Genomic DNA, 14,121 nt, shown 5'->3' with positions numbered 1-14,121 from the left:
TAGTGTGGATATACCCACTGGGGGCAGTTCTGCAAACCCCGAGCCAGGTGATTCATTCTAGTCACGCAAATAATGCCACTAGCCTTCCTGGGAGTATTCCTGTGAATGAAATTATACATGGGCATATGTTTCCAGGACAGGGCTCCTGACATGCAATGCTGTAAAAAATGACCCACATTCAAACCACTACCACACACACACACACACACACACACACACACACACACAGAAAATAATTATGACTTCTGCTTTTATAATCTAGTGGCTCAAGGACTGCAGACAAGGCATGTGTAGACTGTTGAGACACAGGGCACTGGCCCACATACCTGTCAACAACTACTGACTGCATGCATCACATGGTCATTCATTAAAGGGGACAGAGTGGCTACAGTTCTCACTAACTAACGGAATGAACCTGGTGTAATTCTATCAGCAAGTGAGCCTTTAGGCTAAACATGTCATGACTACAGATCCTACTCCTGTTTTGCTCAGCCCTTTGAGTATATTCAAAATCATTAGTAAAAAAAAGTCAAACTCAGAAAAACTGCTGGTGGGAAATGCATTTAAAATGTTTCCCAGATGGGGTGTTAACATTTTCCCCATGAGCACCTACCTCTGTGGGGCTATCTGCAGCCTTAGCTGGGGTCCCTGAAGAAAGCCTCAGACTATTCCTACCTTTCTTTATAGTCATGTTTTAATTTATACAGTCATTTTCAAAAAATAATAATTAAAAGTAATTACTTTGTACCCCTGTAGCATCTCCTGTTGAAAGATCTGAAAGCTAAAGCTGAGGCTCATAGAAAATGAGGGTTGGAGGGACTAAATAATCCCAGTTCCCTCAGCCTCTTCTCACAAGTCATGTTCCCCAGCCCCTGAACCATTTTCATTTCCCTCCACTGGACTCTCTCCAATTTTTCCACATCCTTTCTGTAGTGGGGGCTCAAAACTGGACACGGGACTCCACATGTGTCTTCACCAGTGATGAATACAGGGGAAGAATCACTGCCCTCGATCTGCTGGCAGCACTCCTATCAGTGCAACTCAGTACACCGTTAGCCTTCTTTGCAACAATACGTTGGCTCATAATCAGCTTAATGTTCACTGCAACCCCCAGGTCATTTTCTGGGGAGCTGCTGCTTAGCCAGTTGGTGCCCAGCCTGTACTGGTGCATGGGATTGTTCCATTTAGAGGTGCACCGGTACATCGGTACGATACTGGATCAGCACCAATATAAAGAAAATTTCTATATCAGAAATCAGCCTGATGTGCCCAATAATTTGGCCGATATATGCCCGTGTCTGTGCACAGCCATAGTGTAGCATGCAGACAGCGAGGAGCAGAGCCCGACAGCATGAAGAGCTGTTGTGGTGAAAGGGGATGGGGGAGGGGAGGGGCAGATCAATGCCCCTCCATGGTGAGGGAGGAGTGGGGCTGGAGTAGGCACTGCCCAGCCAGGGTGGGGCAGGTGCCAGGAGGTGGGGCAGCACAAAGCGCAGCACAGCATGCCCCCTGGCCCACCTCACCCTGCAAAGACACACTGGCACACCCCCCCCCACCCAACCATGCCCTCCTGGATGAGCGGCAGGAGCCACCGGATGAGCAGATGAGCTGCCAGACATGCTGCTTTCAGACCAGTGGCAGGAGCCACTGCTCCCCTCCCCGCATCCCCCAGACAAGCTGCAGCTTTGTCCTGCACCTGCCCCACCCTGGCTGGGCAGCACCTACCCCAGCCCCAGCTCCACTCTTTTCTTACCAGGGGTGGGTGTTGATCTGCCTCCCCCCACACCCCTTCCCTCCCTCCTCCCCTTTCACCACAACAGACTTACCAGCTACACACAGCTGTATCGGAAATTGGATCGGTACTGGCCGATATGCCTCCTTAAAAATCAGCTATTGTATCAGCCCCCAAAATCTCTATCGGTGCACCCTTAGTTCCATCCTAAGTGCAAGACTTTGCACTTCTCTTGTGATTTCTTTTGGTCCAATCCTCCAATTTGTCCAGGGGTCTCAAAATCCTAGCCCAGCATATCTACTACTCCTCCCCCTTTGGTGTCATTTGCAAATTTGCTGAGGTGCACTCCATCCCATCTTCCAGATCGCTGATGAAGATATTGAACAAAGCACTCTTGTTAAGTAACATGACACTTTGAAGCACTCCCCCCCTCTTGCCATCTAGGTCACAAGACGCTGTGTGTTCCACTGCAACTTGGGTTTCCTTTATAACACAGGTTGTAATGCCAGTACTACCATCCCCAAAACAAAGCCTGCAATATTTCAGATTTCCACTGGCCCTTTTGTATCCAGGAATTTCCAAGTATTTTAATACTACACTGTGGTTGTGTTTTACATGACAAATATTTTAATATTTAACAACATAGCTCTGAAACAAACATATAATATTTAACAGGCAAGAAAAAAAATGAGGCAAAGAAAGGTGACGGACCTGATGTTGATTGGCTTTCTAGGCACCTCCCCTTAGGTGCTGCATTGGCTATAGATTAGGAAACTGATCCCAAGAAGATGGTTTAAATAGGTTTACATTCCTAGGCTCTTTGTTTGTGGGGAAGGGGGCATGGGGGGAGTCATTTGGGATGGCTATAAAGGGGGAAGGTAGAAATCCTGCAGGCACCTATGCCAATAAGAAATTCAAAGCATTGCGGTATGTCTTAACTCTGGCCCTTCCTGGAGTTTATGTGCCCTCTTCTAGGTACACATTGGGTACCTCTGCTCACTTGGGATCCAGGATACCCAGCTGATCTTCTAAGAAATGGCACTGAAGTTGGGCAATTGAGAAGGAAGAGATCATTATATTGGTGGTACCTTTTGCTAGGGTTACCATACGCCCAAGTTTTTCTAGACATGTCTTCTTTGTGGGTCCTCCCATCTCTATCCGGGTGATTTTTTCTTAAATATCAGCAAATGTCCAGGATTTTGCTGTGCCTTTGCTTTCCTAGTACCTCCTGGTTTGCCTGAGCAAGCAACTGCTTGGGGCAGCAGGGGAAGGTGACTGGAGACCAGGGCATCATGCACACGCCCTGGCAGCTACAGGCAGGTAGAGAGAGAGAGCGTGTGCGAGTGAGTGTGCGCACACGCCTGCTGGCACTGGGGCTGCAGCAGCAGGTGAAGGCAGTGGCAGGGTTTTTCGGGGGCAGCAGGGAGCTGTGTGAGCAGCAGGACTGGGGGGGGAAGGGGGGGGGGCTGAGGGTGGGCTGTGAGGAGCACAAGCAGGGCTGGAGGGGGTAGGCAGCTATGGGTTGGGAGTGAGGGGCAGCAGCATGTTGGGGGGGCTATTGGTACTGTGGGTAGGCAGTGAGGGGCAGCAGCAGGGCTGGGGGAGCTGTGGCTTGGGAGTGAGGGGCAAGGGCAGGTCATGGGCATATCACTGTCCCCTTCCACAATCATATACCCGCTTCTCCCCCTCCCTCCCTCCCTCCCTCCCTCCCCAGGTGTCCTCTTTGAAACTGGAAATACAGTAACCCTACCTTTTGCATGACAGTCTAATGGCTACAATACTTGCCCAGGAAGTCGCAGACCTACATTATAATCCCTTCCTAGCCCAAATTGACTGAAACCCCCACCTCCCTCTTCCCATGGGAGTGCTCTGACCACCAGGCTAAAGAACAATCTGGGCAGATGCATTGCACCCTTCCTGTTGAAGCTGGGCTGCCAGGTAGAAGGGAAATGCACATCACGAGGGAGACAGACGGGGAGGTAGGAGAGCAAGAGCAAGAGCATGCGTGAGTGAGCATGCACGCCTGACCCTGCAGCCTAGTGGTGAGGGCACTCAGCTAAGACAGGAAGGTGGTCAGTCTCAATACCAGCATTGCTATTACAGCTATCACCATTGTTCGTGTTTTTCAAGTAGAGGTGATGGTGGGACTGGGTGCTGCATTTTGTACTGAACTCAGTCCTGACAGCACAGGTTCTGTATGGCTTGGGAACACCTAACAGACTGGGGCTGCCTGGAAAATTAGATATAATTGAGAAGCCTTCCCACCTCCATTTGGAGCATGGACAGGAGTTTGGTGACTAGATGCTCAAAATGGATTGCTTCTGAGCATCTTTAGAAGCCCAAAAACAACTGCCTGAGGGTTTCCTGTCCAAAAGTAGCGAATTAATTCAAGCACTGAGTGCATTTTACAGCCAATGAAGTAAGGCCTGTGTGATTCATGCTTTGGAACTAAATTGTCTTAAATCCCATTCAGACAATTATGGATCAAATCTGGATCTGGCCGTAAGCAACTTATCCAAGGAACAAAACCTAGGAATCAGGAATCTTTCCTTTACAAAGCTACTTGGTATATGAATGCCATTTTACCCACAGAGTTATCCATGTTTTACAACATGCCGTCTCCAAGTTAAACAAAAGTTGCTGTAAGGATGCTCCATTACTATTTTTTTTTTAAAGTAGACCACATATTAATTTAAACAAATGCACAAAGGAAGTAACTGCAAATTTTAGAAATCAGTGCAAAGACCAAAACTGCTTATCCCTTTATTTTATTTCCTGGGCTTTAAACAGTGCAAAAGTGTTAAGCTTCCTGACTACTAATTAAGCTGACAATACATAAAACTGACCACCCAGAAGCAGAATAATTCATGTATAGAAATCAAATTATCCTAGATGACAGCTCTGCTGACTGAGACTTCGCAGCTTCTGCAATGAAAGAAAACAGCATGGGCTTTTTGTTTCTCATACCACACAGCCAGGATACTCGCATATATATGTATCTCAAAAAATTCTGTGTGGGGCAACATGTCAACCTTGTACGTGATTTCTACCAGTGTTGTTTTTATCTTCTGTCATGCTTTATAGTAATTTCTTTGATCTAATTTCAAAGATTGAATTTATCTCCTGCTCTGGTTGCATGGAAGCTAGTAAAATGAACATTTTGTTAGAAAACAAAATGAATCCAAGAAAGAACTTTCCAGGTCAACTTCATGAGGCTTGAGGCCTATTTATAGCCAATATAGAGTGGACATGCATTTAAGTATTTACTAGCTGGAACACAGGTCAGAGTAAGGGTCATAAAGCCAGCATTTGTCAGTCCCACAGACCACCTGTAGTCTGGATAATTTACTATCAGTGGCAACTGCTTATTACAGTCTAGCAGACAAACATTTAACCCTTTGCTATCTGCCATAAATAAATGAAGCTACTCAAAAAATAGTACGGCAGTGACCTCCACGGTACTTGTCAAGTATGACATTTAAGCCTTAAGCCTACAGAAATGCACCACTAAATATTGACTCCAGTGACTTACAAGCTTTTCATGCTACTCAAATTCTCAAGCTGACAGTACCAGTTACATAAGCTGTCCCGAAGTACCCCAAGAAATCGCCCAAAGGCAGGGGAAAGCTAAAGAAGCCCATCTGCAAGCAGTGAATGGAACATGGACAAGGAAGCCAAATCTGACAACTGATTGCATCCACTTACTGTAATGTCTACCCATGTGTTACTTTAAATTAATTTAAATACTAGTATATCATACCAAATAACCTCAGAAAAGCGTTTCTATTAATATCTCAAAAACATTGAGATCTTAAACAAATTCATTCTTACATAGCATTCTAAAAACATTTCTCCTGCCATGTTAATTATCAACTATATTTTCCTATTCCCAGCCTGTCTTCTCCACACACAGACACAGACCGCACAAGCAGTTGTGAGTTGAAGCTCACTTCATCAGATGCTGTGAAGTGATGTGCAACACCCACACACTTTGGTTAGTTTATAAGATACAAATCTACTCTTTTGTCTACTTGACTTCAGACTAACACAGCTAACTTAAGCTTCTCCACACATCCCTAGTTTCAGTTAAGTAATTCTTCCTCCCTGGCTTTTGGCATTTTTCCTGCAATTGTCTCTATGCAAATGGCTCCAGGAGTCCTGCTAGGAGCCACGAAGAAGTCAATAGGGCTTTATGCAAACAAGAATCTGTGTGTATGGAGTGACTTCCAAGATCCAGGGTTTGACTGGTGCTTCTCTGTGCTGTTAAACAGGGGCCGCATTTTTCTCTGGAGAGGGGATGCACTACTGATGGGCCACAAAACTAGACTTATTAGTCTATATACCAATAAATAATTCTTTCCGCTACTTGGTGGCTTTTGCAGTATAGACTCTAAGCCCTTCAGGGACAGTGACCCATTTTATTTCACATCTGCATTGTACTTAACATCTTCTTGGCAATAAATACTAGGGCTGTGCGAAGCTTCAGTCCCCGATTCAATTTGGCAGAGATTCGCTCAATTCAGTGGCCAAATCTCCAAATCTGAATCAAATCAGGAGACCCTTTAATCTCTACGAATTGAATCAGAGATTTGGAAAGATTCGGCAATTCGGATATAGAAACAGCTTTAAATGTTTTTTCTACATACCTCTAGGTAGCAGGCACGGCTCTTGAGTGCTGCGATGCTGGGGCGGATGGAGCGTCCCACAGAAGCAGGGGGGAGAGCGGCTCTCCAGCATGCTCAGCAGCAGGTCAGGAAGTGGATCAGAAGCAATTCTGGTCTGCTTCTGGGTTCACCCGGAGCCTCCCTGCACCCTGCCGGCTCAGCAACTGGTGCCTCCTGGCTCTGGGGGGGCACCTGAGGTCCCCCCGTGGCCGATCGCCGAGCTGAGGAGGTGCAGGGGGCCCCCCCACGTGCTTGGTGGTGGACCTGGAAGTGGACCAGAAGTACTCGAAAAAACATTCAAAGCTATGTCTATGGCCGAATCGCTGATTCTCCAAGTCAGCATCAAATCTTCAGATTCGGATTTGGCCGAATCAAATCGGGGACAGTGATCCAAATCAACAAATCAAATCACTGTCCCCAATTTGGGCTGAATCCAAATCTGAATCGAATATGGCCTGTTTCGCACACCCCTAATATATATGCATCAAAGTGGTTGCCATGTGTGTTTCCTTTGATCATTTTAATTAAGAAAAAAAAAAAAAAAAGATGAGGACTCTGATCTGGGATTTTTAATTTATTTTTTCATCATCTATGCAGACCCAGTGACTCTCTGCAAAACTTCTCTTTAAAAAGTTGTCAGGAAAAGTGCCTTATAAGCTGCGTAAGTGCCTGTACATGTGGGGACGCTGCTCCGATGCACTGTAATAACAGCGTGTCAGAGCAGACATGATTAATTGAGACGGCTGAAGCGTGCTTGTTAGCATCGAACAAGCTTTAGTTAAAGTGCCCCCACCACCATTTTGAAGTGCAGGACGCTGAATACACAAGACGCTCTGGGCACTTTAATTAAGCTACTCTCAGAGAAGCTGTAATTAAAGCCCCCCACCCTCACCAGAGCACATGTAAAGACGCCCTTAAAGACTAGCTCATTAACCAGTCTTATTACTCGGTATGGTTTTCAAGAGGGCCCTTCTGTATTTCTGCAGCATGGCCTCACATTTTCCATAAGCCAGTTACAGCACATAAAGCATGCATCATTGTAATAATTAGGATATGGGTGTTAAATGGTGTATAACGCATTCAAGAGGTGAATTAGCAGATCTAAAGCGCAGAAATCATTAGGAAATTCAAGAGGTAACCTTTGATGCCTCAGGGATTGTCCACAAAGAATTTCTAAAGAAACAGTGATTTGTTTTCTTGTGCTAACAAAACTGAATGTGATGCAGGAAACAAGCAAGTAACTGCAAGCTAACTGAATGAACACAAGCTGATTTTGTATTTGCTTGAAAAACTTTGTAATGGCAACTTTTTATTTTTGGCCTTTTACCAAGTAAATAATAATAATAATAAAAAATGCTGCAGGAGGAGGGGGAGAAACAACGCAACTTTGTTTCCATCTGTTATGACAAATTGCTGTCGGAAATAAAATAGGAAAGTTGGCCTTCTTCCTATGACTGCAGTAAACAGAATTTGTTCTGCAGCAGATTGCAAACAGCCAGACTCCTTGCACCTATATTCGTTACATTTTCTACTGTTTCTCTCAATAATTAATCTCTGTGTTAATTAAATCATAGGTCACCATGAGATCACATCATCAGGTACCTACTCAGGAAATTCATGTAGCATACATAATCTCTCAGCATTGGAAAAGTCTAGGTTTATAAGAAAGAAAGGAAGAGAGACAAACCTCATTACCCGCAAAGGTGACATTATTACTACTAGTTGAATCAAAAATGCTTACTGAATCGCATAAACTTTTCACTGGTAGTACAAATGCTAAATTCTAATTATTAAAAATGCTCTTCACAGATGCAAATGGTAACTGAAAAGATTTCAAATAAATAATGCAGGGTTTCTCATCTAGATCAGGGTGGGCAAAATTTGGCCCATAGGCTTGGATCCAGCCTGATGAGGGATTCTGTCCAGCCTGTGGTGGGTCCCTCAGGCCCGCCTGGGCCAGGCACGGGGAGCAGCCCAGGCAGTGGCCAACATGGTTAGTCCCACCACCCCCAGGCATGCAGCGGGACTGGGCATCGTGGTGGCTCGACTCCATTTCCTGGCAGCCCCCGCTGCTCCTTCTGGCTGCCACTGCCTCCGGACCCAACCCTGCTGCCCAGGCATCTGGGCCCGTCTGCCCCACTCACGCTGCTGGGGCAGGACCCACATGGGCAGGGTGCTCAGCTAGGTGGCTGGGATGGGATCGTGGGCTGGCAGGGAGTGAGATGGGTGGGCAGAGCCAGAGAGACCCTGGGATCTTGGAGCAGTAACAGTGTAGGACTAGAGCTCAGGGCAGAGCCCCAGTTCTGCAGGCAAGGATGTGTGGTAGCAGACCACCGCTCTGCCCCAGACCCTGGCACTGCACTGGCACTACCCCAGGATCCTGGGGTCTCCCTGGAGGACCCACACAGGCTGGGCCTGACCCCTCGGCTGAGTGCATAGCCCTAGTCCTGGCCTGGCCTGTGTGGGGGACCAGGGTCTCTGCAGTGCCTGTTCTGGACCTGCCTGCCACAGCCACAATGAGTGATAGCGGTAGCAGCAGCAGCAGGTGGGTTACCTTTCAACCCTGAGAAGGAGCTGAAGCTGCTGCCCAACTTCACACCGCTGCCCAGCTTCAACAGTGGTGGCCTGGGTGCAGAGGTGGCATCAGCTGGGCAGAAGCTGTTGGGTGCTAGGAAAAAGCAGGACCTGGTGGTGGTAGCCTCATCACTGCCAGGGCTCTTATTACTGCAGCCACCCAGAGCCCATGCCAGGGCTGCCCTGCAGCTTCTCCCTGCTGACACCCCACCAGGCGTGGGGGCCCAGGGTGGCACTGGTGGTAGCAAAGGCTCCAGCTGGGCTGCCCCTTCTGAAGCTGCTGAATAAAGGCTCCAGCCCCACAGCTACGCAAGCTCCCCACCCACCCACAACCCCATCCCACATAGGGAGGTTTGGTGAGCTGTTGCCCTGGGTGCTGACCCAGCCCACGACAGCTCCGCAAAACTCTCTGTGTGGGCTGAAGGCCCACCCCTGATCTAGATGCACCCTAGCATAACGTTTCGGGGAATCAATTTGCCACTAAGTCCACAGCCAGAGCTCCTGCTGAGGTCAACAAACGTTTGGTTTAAAACCTTATGGAGCAATGAGTCCTATCTTAAGTGCTTGTTATTTGACAATTATTTTTAAAATGACTTCTAAAGAAAGATCTTAGCATTCAGTTTTACTAACTTAATTCCACTTCACCTTCACATATGCATAGAAAGCTTGTCCTGACTAACACGAGTTCTGTTTGCACCTGTGTGGTCACATATGTATCTGCACATGCACCTACACATATGCGTCCGCCCAAAGGACAAGGCTTGGACCATAATATTTAATCAGTGAGTCACACAAGCAATTGTGTGTTGTTTTATTAAATCTCCTTACTGAGAAAAGACAGAACTCGTTTCATACTGAAATATCTGGATATATAATCTTAAAATTAAACTGGTCTGCCATCAATCCACAGTAGAGCACCCTGTGTTTAGCAGGCTCAAAACCATTTTTTACGGTTCTTTATTTTCAGATGAAAGCAACATTCTTGCTAATAGCAGATCATCATTCTCCTCTCCATCAGCCTAATACCTACATGCCTCTGGGCTTCTAGAGTGAAGACAGTTTCTCAGCACACCCTGACCTCTGGATCAGGTTCATTCTTCAAACTTACCATATTTACTTGAATACAAGATGAGGCTTTTCCCCTAAAACTAGCATTGGGGAAAAGCCCCTTGTCTTATAACTGCATACAAGGACATCTCACTAAATACATTGTCTATCGTTAAACTGCTGCCAAAAGCAGCACGTCCTCAGCAATGAAAACCAACTATAAAGTTGATTAAACACAATCAGCAATAAGCACAACTATAACATATATGGCCCACGTTGGGCAAACATGCTGACGGGAACCTACCACAAGAATAGGTTACTACAGCCTATTTGAATAAGATATATGGTAGGGCCCATTAAGCACCATCCCTTTTACTACCGACTATTTTTAAAGTGATAGTGAGCCACAACACTACATACCCAGAATCTCTCTGTTGGCCCCGCTTTCAGCTGGCACATATGATTGGTGTGGCCTCACCCTCCATGAGGTCGAGCCAGACCAGGCTGTCCTGCACCTCATCTGCATATAAGTTTTTGGAGCATCCCAGGACTTGTGAGAAGAACACTCGGCTCCAGGCATGAGTGGGGCTAATAAGCGCATGGATCTTTCATGGGGCATATTTGGAGTACACGCACACTGGGGTCACCATGGCCTGAAATGCTGTTGACTAGTGGGGCCCAGCCCAATGATCAACATGATAAATTGTGAGCCTTTGGCTTTAGACTAATGTCACACAGAGTTTGTGCCAAAGTGCTGTTCAAAAGTGTGTTTATGGAGTACCTGTGCTAAGACTTGCTGCAGATTCAAAAAAGGTAACCTGCATCTGGGATAAACTAAATGCATGGGCACTCTATGCAAATTCCCACAACCATGTTTAATTTCAAGATCATTTTTTCAAATTTGCTCCTCAACTTCCAGGGAGAGCAGGGTCTGACAGTAAGGGAAGGGGCTGCTAGAGGAAAAAGGTAGGAGGTGGGGGGGTGGGGGTGGGTGTGTGCTACTGGACTCCACAGATTAGTTTTCCCAGCTGTAGCAGTGGGAAGGAGACAAATTCAGGGCAAACCTCCAATATTTAGATTGTATACCTGGGAAATTCTAACAAATGGAATTTAATTTTTGTGGAGGGTCGTCTTCTATTCAAGTAAATATAGTAATTCCCACAAATATTAGGAGTAGTGCCACACCTGTCAAAGAGTTCCCCTTTAAGTAAATTAGGTTATCAGTACTCAGACTGGTGGCTTTTCTTGAAATAAAACAGGCAACTTGACAAATGTGTGTGGAGAAAGGAGAAAAGCTTTTTCTTTTTAAATTTTTCTATAGCAGTCTTGTAAAACACATTTAAAGATATTTCTAAGGAAAAACAATTTGTATCATGCAGAAAAAAGTTTTATATGTGAAAAGATGGTTAGGGGGGCTTATTTAGTCTGGAGAAGACAAGACTGAGAGGGGATTTAATAGTAGCCGTTAACTACCTGCAGGGGGGTTACAAAGAGGATGGACCTGGACTGTTCTCAGAGGTGGCAGATGACAGAACAAGGAGCAATGGGCTGAAGTGGCAGCAAGGGAAGTTTAGGTTAGATATTAGGAAAAGCTCTCTCACTAGGAGAGCAGTATAGCACTGGAACAGGTTATCCAGAGGGGTGGTGAAGTCTCCATCCTTGGAGGTTTTTAAGACCTGGCTCGACAACGCCCTGGCTGGGATGATCTAGTCAGGGCTGGTTCTGCTTTGAGCAGGGGATTAGAGTAGATGACCTCCTGATGTCCCTCCAACCCTAATTTTCTATGATTCTATAGGACTCTATGAAAACATGATGTTCCTATTTCACACTACTGAAAATTGGAAATAGAGATCCATTTCTTACATGGAAACATACAAAAACTTGCATACAGTGAATATAGATACGTATTCTGTTTTGTAATAAAGTTTAAGAGTGCTTTTAAGAGTGTGTGTGTGTGTATCATTCTCAGTACCTAAAACCAAGATAATCAAAGATCTTATATAAATAAGTGTGACCAATAATAAACGCATTGATATTATAAAGAAAAGTTTATTAACGGGGTGATAAAATGGTTGAATATGGTAAGGTAAGTTGTGTTACAGTTCTCAATTTGCCTTTAAAAATGTTTTACCAATTAACAAACAAAAGTATTAGTCAATCAGGTATGTGATCAAGGTTCCCCAGCTTTTTGTTTCATAAACCAGTTACTGTGCATATATGATAATCACAAAGGTACAGTTTGCTAACTTAATTATTTTAAACAATTTCTATGTTGAGCATGAGCCGAGTAACTTGCAAGAATAATCTCACACTTGCACGTAGCGATAAGAAGTGTCAAGAATTCTTGGTTGGCTGTAATAAATGCCTCCCAAAGGACATAGACGCAATTCTTCAGCAATTATCGTTGTCCAGAGGCCCCAGGCTTTAGTAGGCATCATTTGTTATGCTTAGATGAATACTGGTTTCTAAATAATTACCATGACCTCAGCAACATCCATTCCTAATGGTAGACTCATGGCAATTAAAAACAGCTATTCTGGGCCTAATCCAAAGCTCAGTGAAGTCAATGAAAAGATTTCCAATAGAATTTGGTCAGGTCTTTTAATCTTAGATAGTCAATTTAAAAAAATCTTGTCCCCTGTGATGAAACATAGAATTTACCTGGCATTTCAGTGTTGTAGTCCTCAAGCAAGACAATCCAGCACAGAAGATTTTCAGGAGGGTATACTAGGAATGTCACAGCCTCTGTTACTCTATGTAGGGACATTTATCAAAAAGACAGCTGCTATGAAATGACTATTTCCTTCTCCCACTACAGCAACTAAAGGTTCTGCTTTGTTTTTTAATTTTTAATTACTAATGTTTCATCTTATTTTCTACAATTCACAATTCCACAATTCAGACTTTAGATTATGGTTGTATGGGACGGCTGACCGTGCCTCAGGCAGGGGGTTGGACTAAATGGTCTCTGCAGGTCCCTTCCAGCCCTACTTCTCTGTGACTATGACTAATAGCTGGGAAAAGATTTTTCAGACCAAAGAAGTGGTTCCCTTTTCATTATGCTAGACCAGTTTTCAGTGTGACATTTACCTTTCCTCTCGCTCTTTGAGTCTACCAATGGATAGACACTTTTGACAGGTACACAGGTCACAAAGTACTCTAATACATAGCCCAGATTCACAGATAAGCGATTCACAGGTAAAGCACTATACTAAAGTGAACTCCTGACGACTCAAAATTAGCTATTAAAAATCTGGTTCACCTTATTTTTGACCACCAACAGGAAAGCCTACAAAACAGTAAAAATTTAAAGTAGATGTACGTGAAGAGTAAGATCTCCACATTTGGTATCCGAAGTGCATCTGAACCCACCTATGAAAAAGTCAGCGACCTAGCTAGGACCCTTAACCTTTTATCAAATGAAGGTTTTGAGCACGGGATTTCTAAAAGGCTCACCTCCAAAAAACCCTTCACCAGAATGCAGCTCCCTCTGAAGGAGTTTCCATGTCCAGTTAAAATATGAGTAAAAAATAAATGGAGAAAAAATAGTTTTTAAAACTTTCATTTGCAAAGTACTAAAGTATATGAGTCAAATATAAATCAATGAAGTTTATATCAAGCACCAAAAAGTCAAATGAAGATGAAGACGACACCTGACTGACATATTTTGTGGACACACTGCTAGAACGCTGTAGTGCATGTTTTGGTTTTGAGTCATTGCTAACCCCTTTCTGAAACATTTTATTGTCCACGTGGCATGATACACATCTCCAACTAAGAGGAACTCTCGGGAGGGAACTTTAGCAACAAAATCTCCTCTTCCTCTTCTTATTTTATCACTCGAGAAGACCCAGAGTAGTAGAGCAGTGATTCTCAACCGGGGTGCCATGGCACCCTGGGGTGCTATGCAGTGAAAACACCAACAAGGTAGATTCACAACATAAACCCAGAGATTACTAATAGCAATCCAGAGTATTGAAAGCACTCTGACCTGCTGTGGTCTTCCTGAGTTCTTTGCAACACATGAATTTATAGATTCATAGATGTTAGGGTCGGAAGGGACCTCAATAGATCATCGAGTCCGACCCCCTGCATAGGCAGGAA

General features: G+C 44.9%; 1 protein-coding gene across 15 annotated transcripts in view; it reads right to left on the bottom strand.

Annotated features, from left to right (window-relative positions):
• The window catches only part of RBM20 (RNA binding motif protein 20), a 155,771-nt gene that overhangs the window by 82,944 nt on the left and 58,706 nt on the right, over positions 1-14,121 (bottom strand). Inside the window, exon 2 of one of the 15 annotated variants that reach the window (XM_025203186.1) lies at positions 4,579-4,657. The exons of 13 other annotated variants lie outside the window; for them this stretch is intronic. In XM_025203186.1, the coding sequence (XP_025058971.1) occupies positions 4,579-4,601 (23 nt within the window). In that variant the 5' untranslated portion in view covers positions 4,602-4,657. Of the gene's footprint in view, positions 1-2,820; positions 3,140-4,578; positions 4,658-14,121 lie in introns of those variants that run through there. One more of the 15 variants, XM_025203182.1, reaches the window with a different exon arrangement.

This window comes from Alligator sinensis, unplaced genomic scaffold (genome assembly GCF_000455745.1).
Source record: "Alligator sinensis unplaced genomic scaffold, ASM45574v1 scaffold559_2, whole genome shotgun sequence".
NCBI lineage: Eukaryota > Metazoa > Chordata > Crocodylia > Alligatoridae > Alligator > Alligator sinensis.
This window is presented reverse-complemented; position numbering and strand designations above follow the sequence as displayed.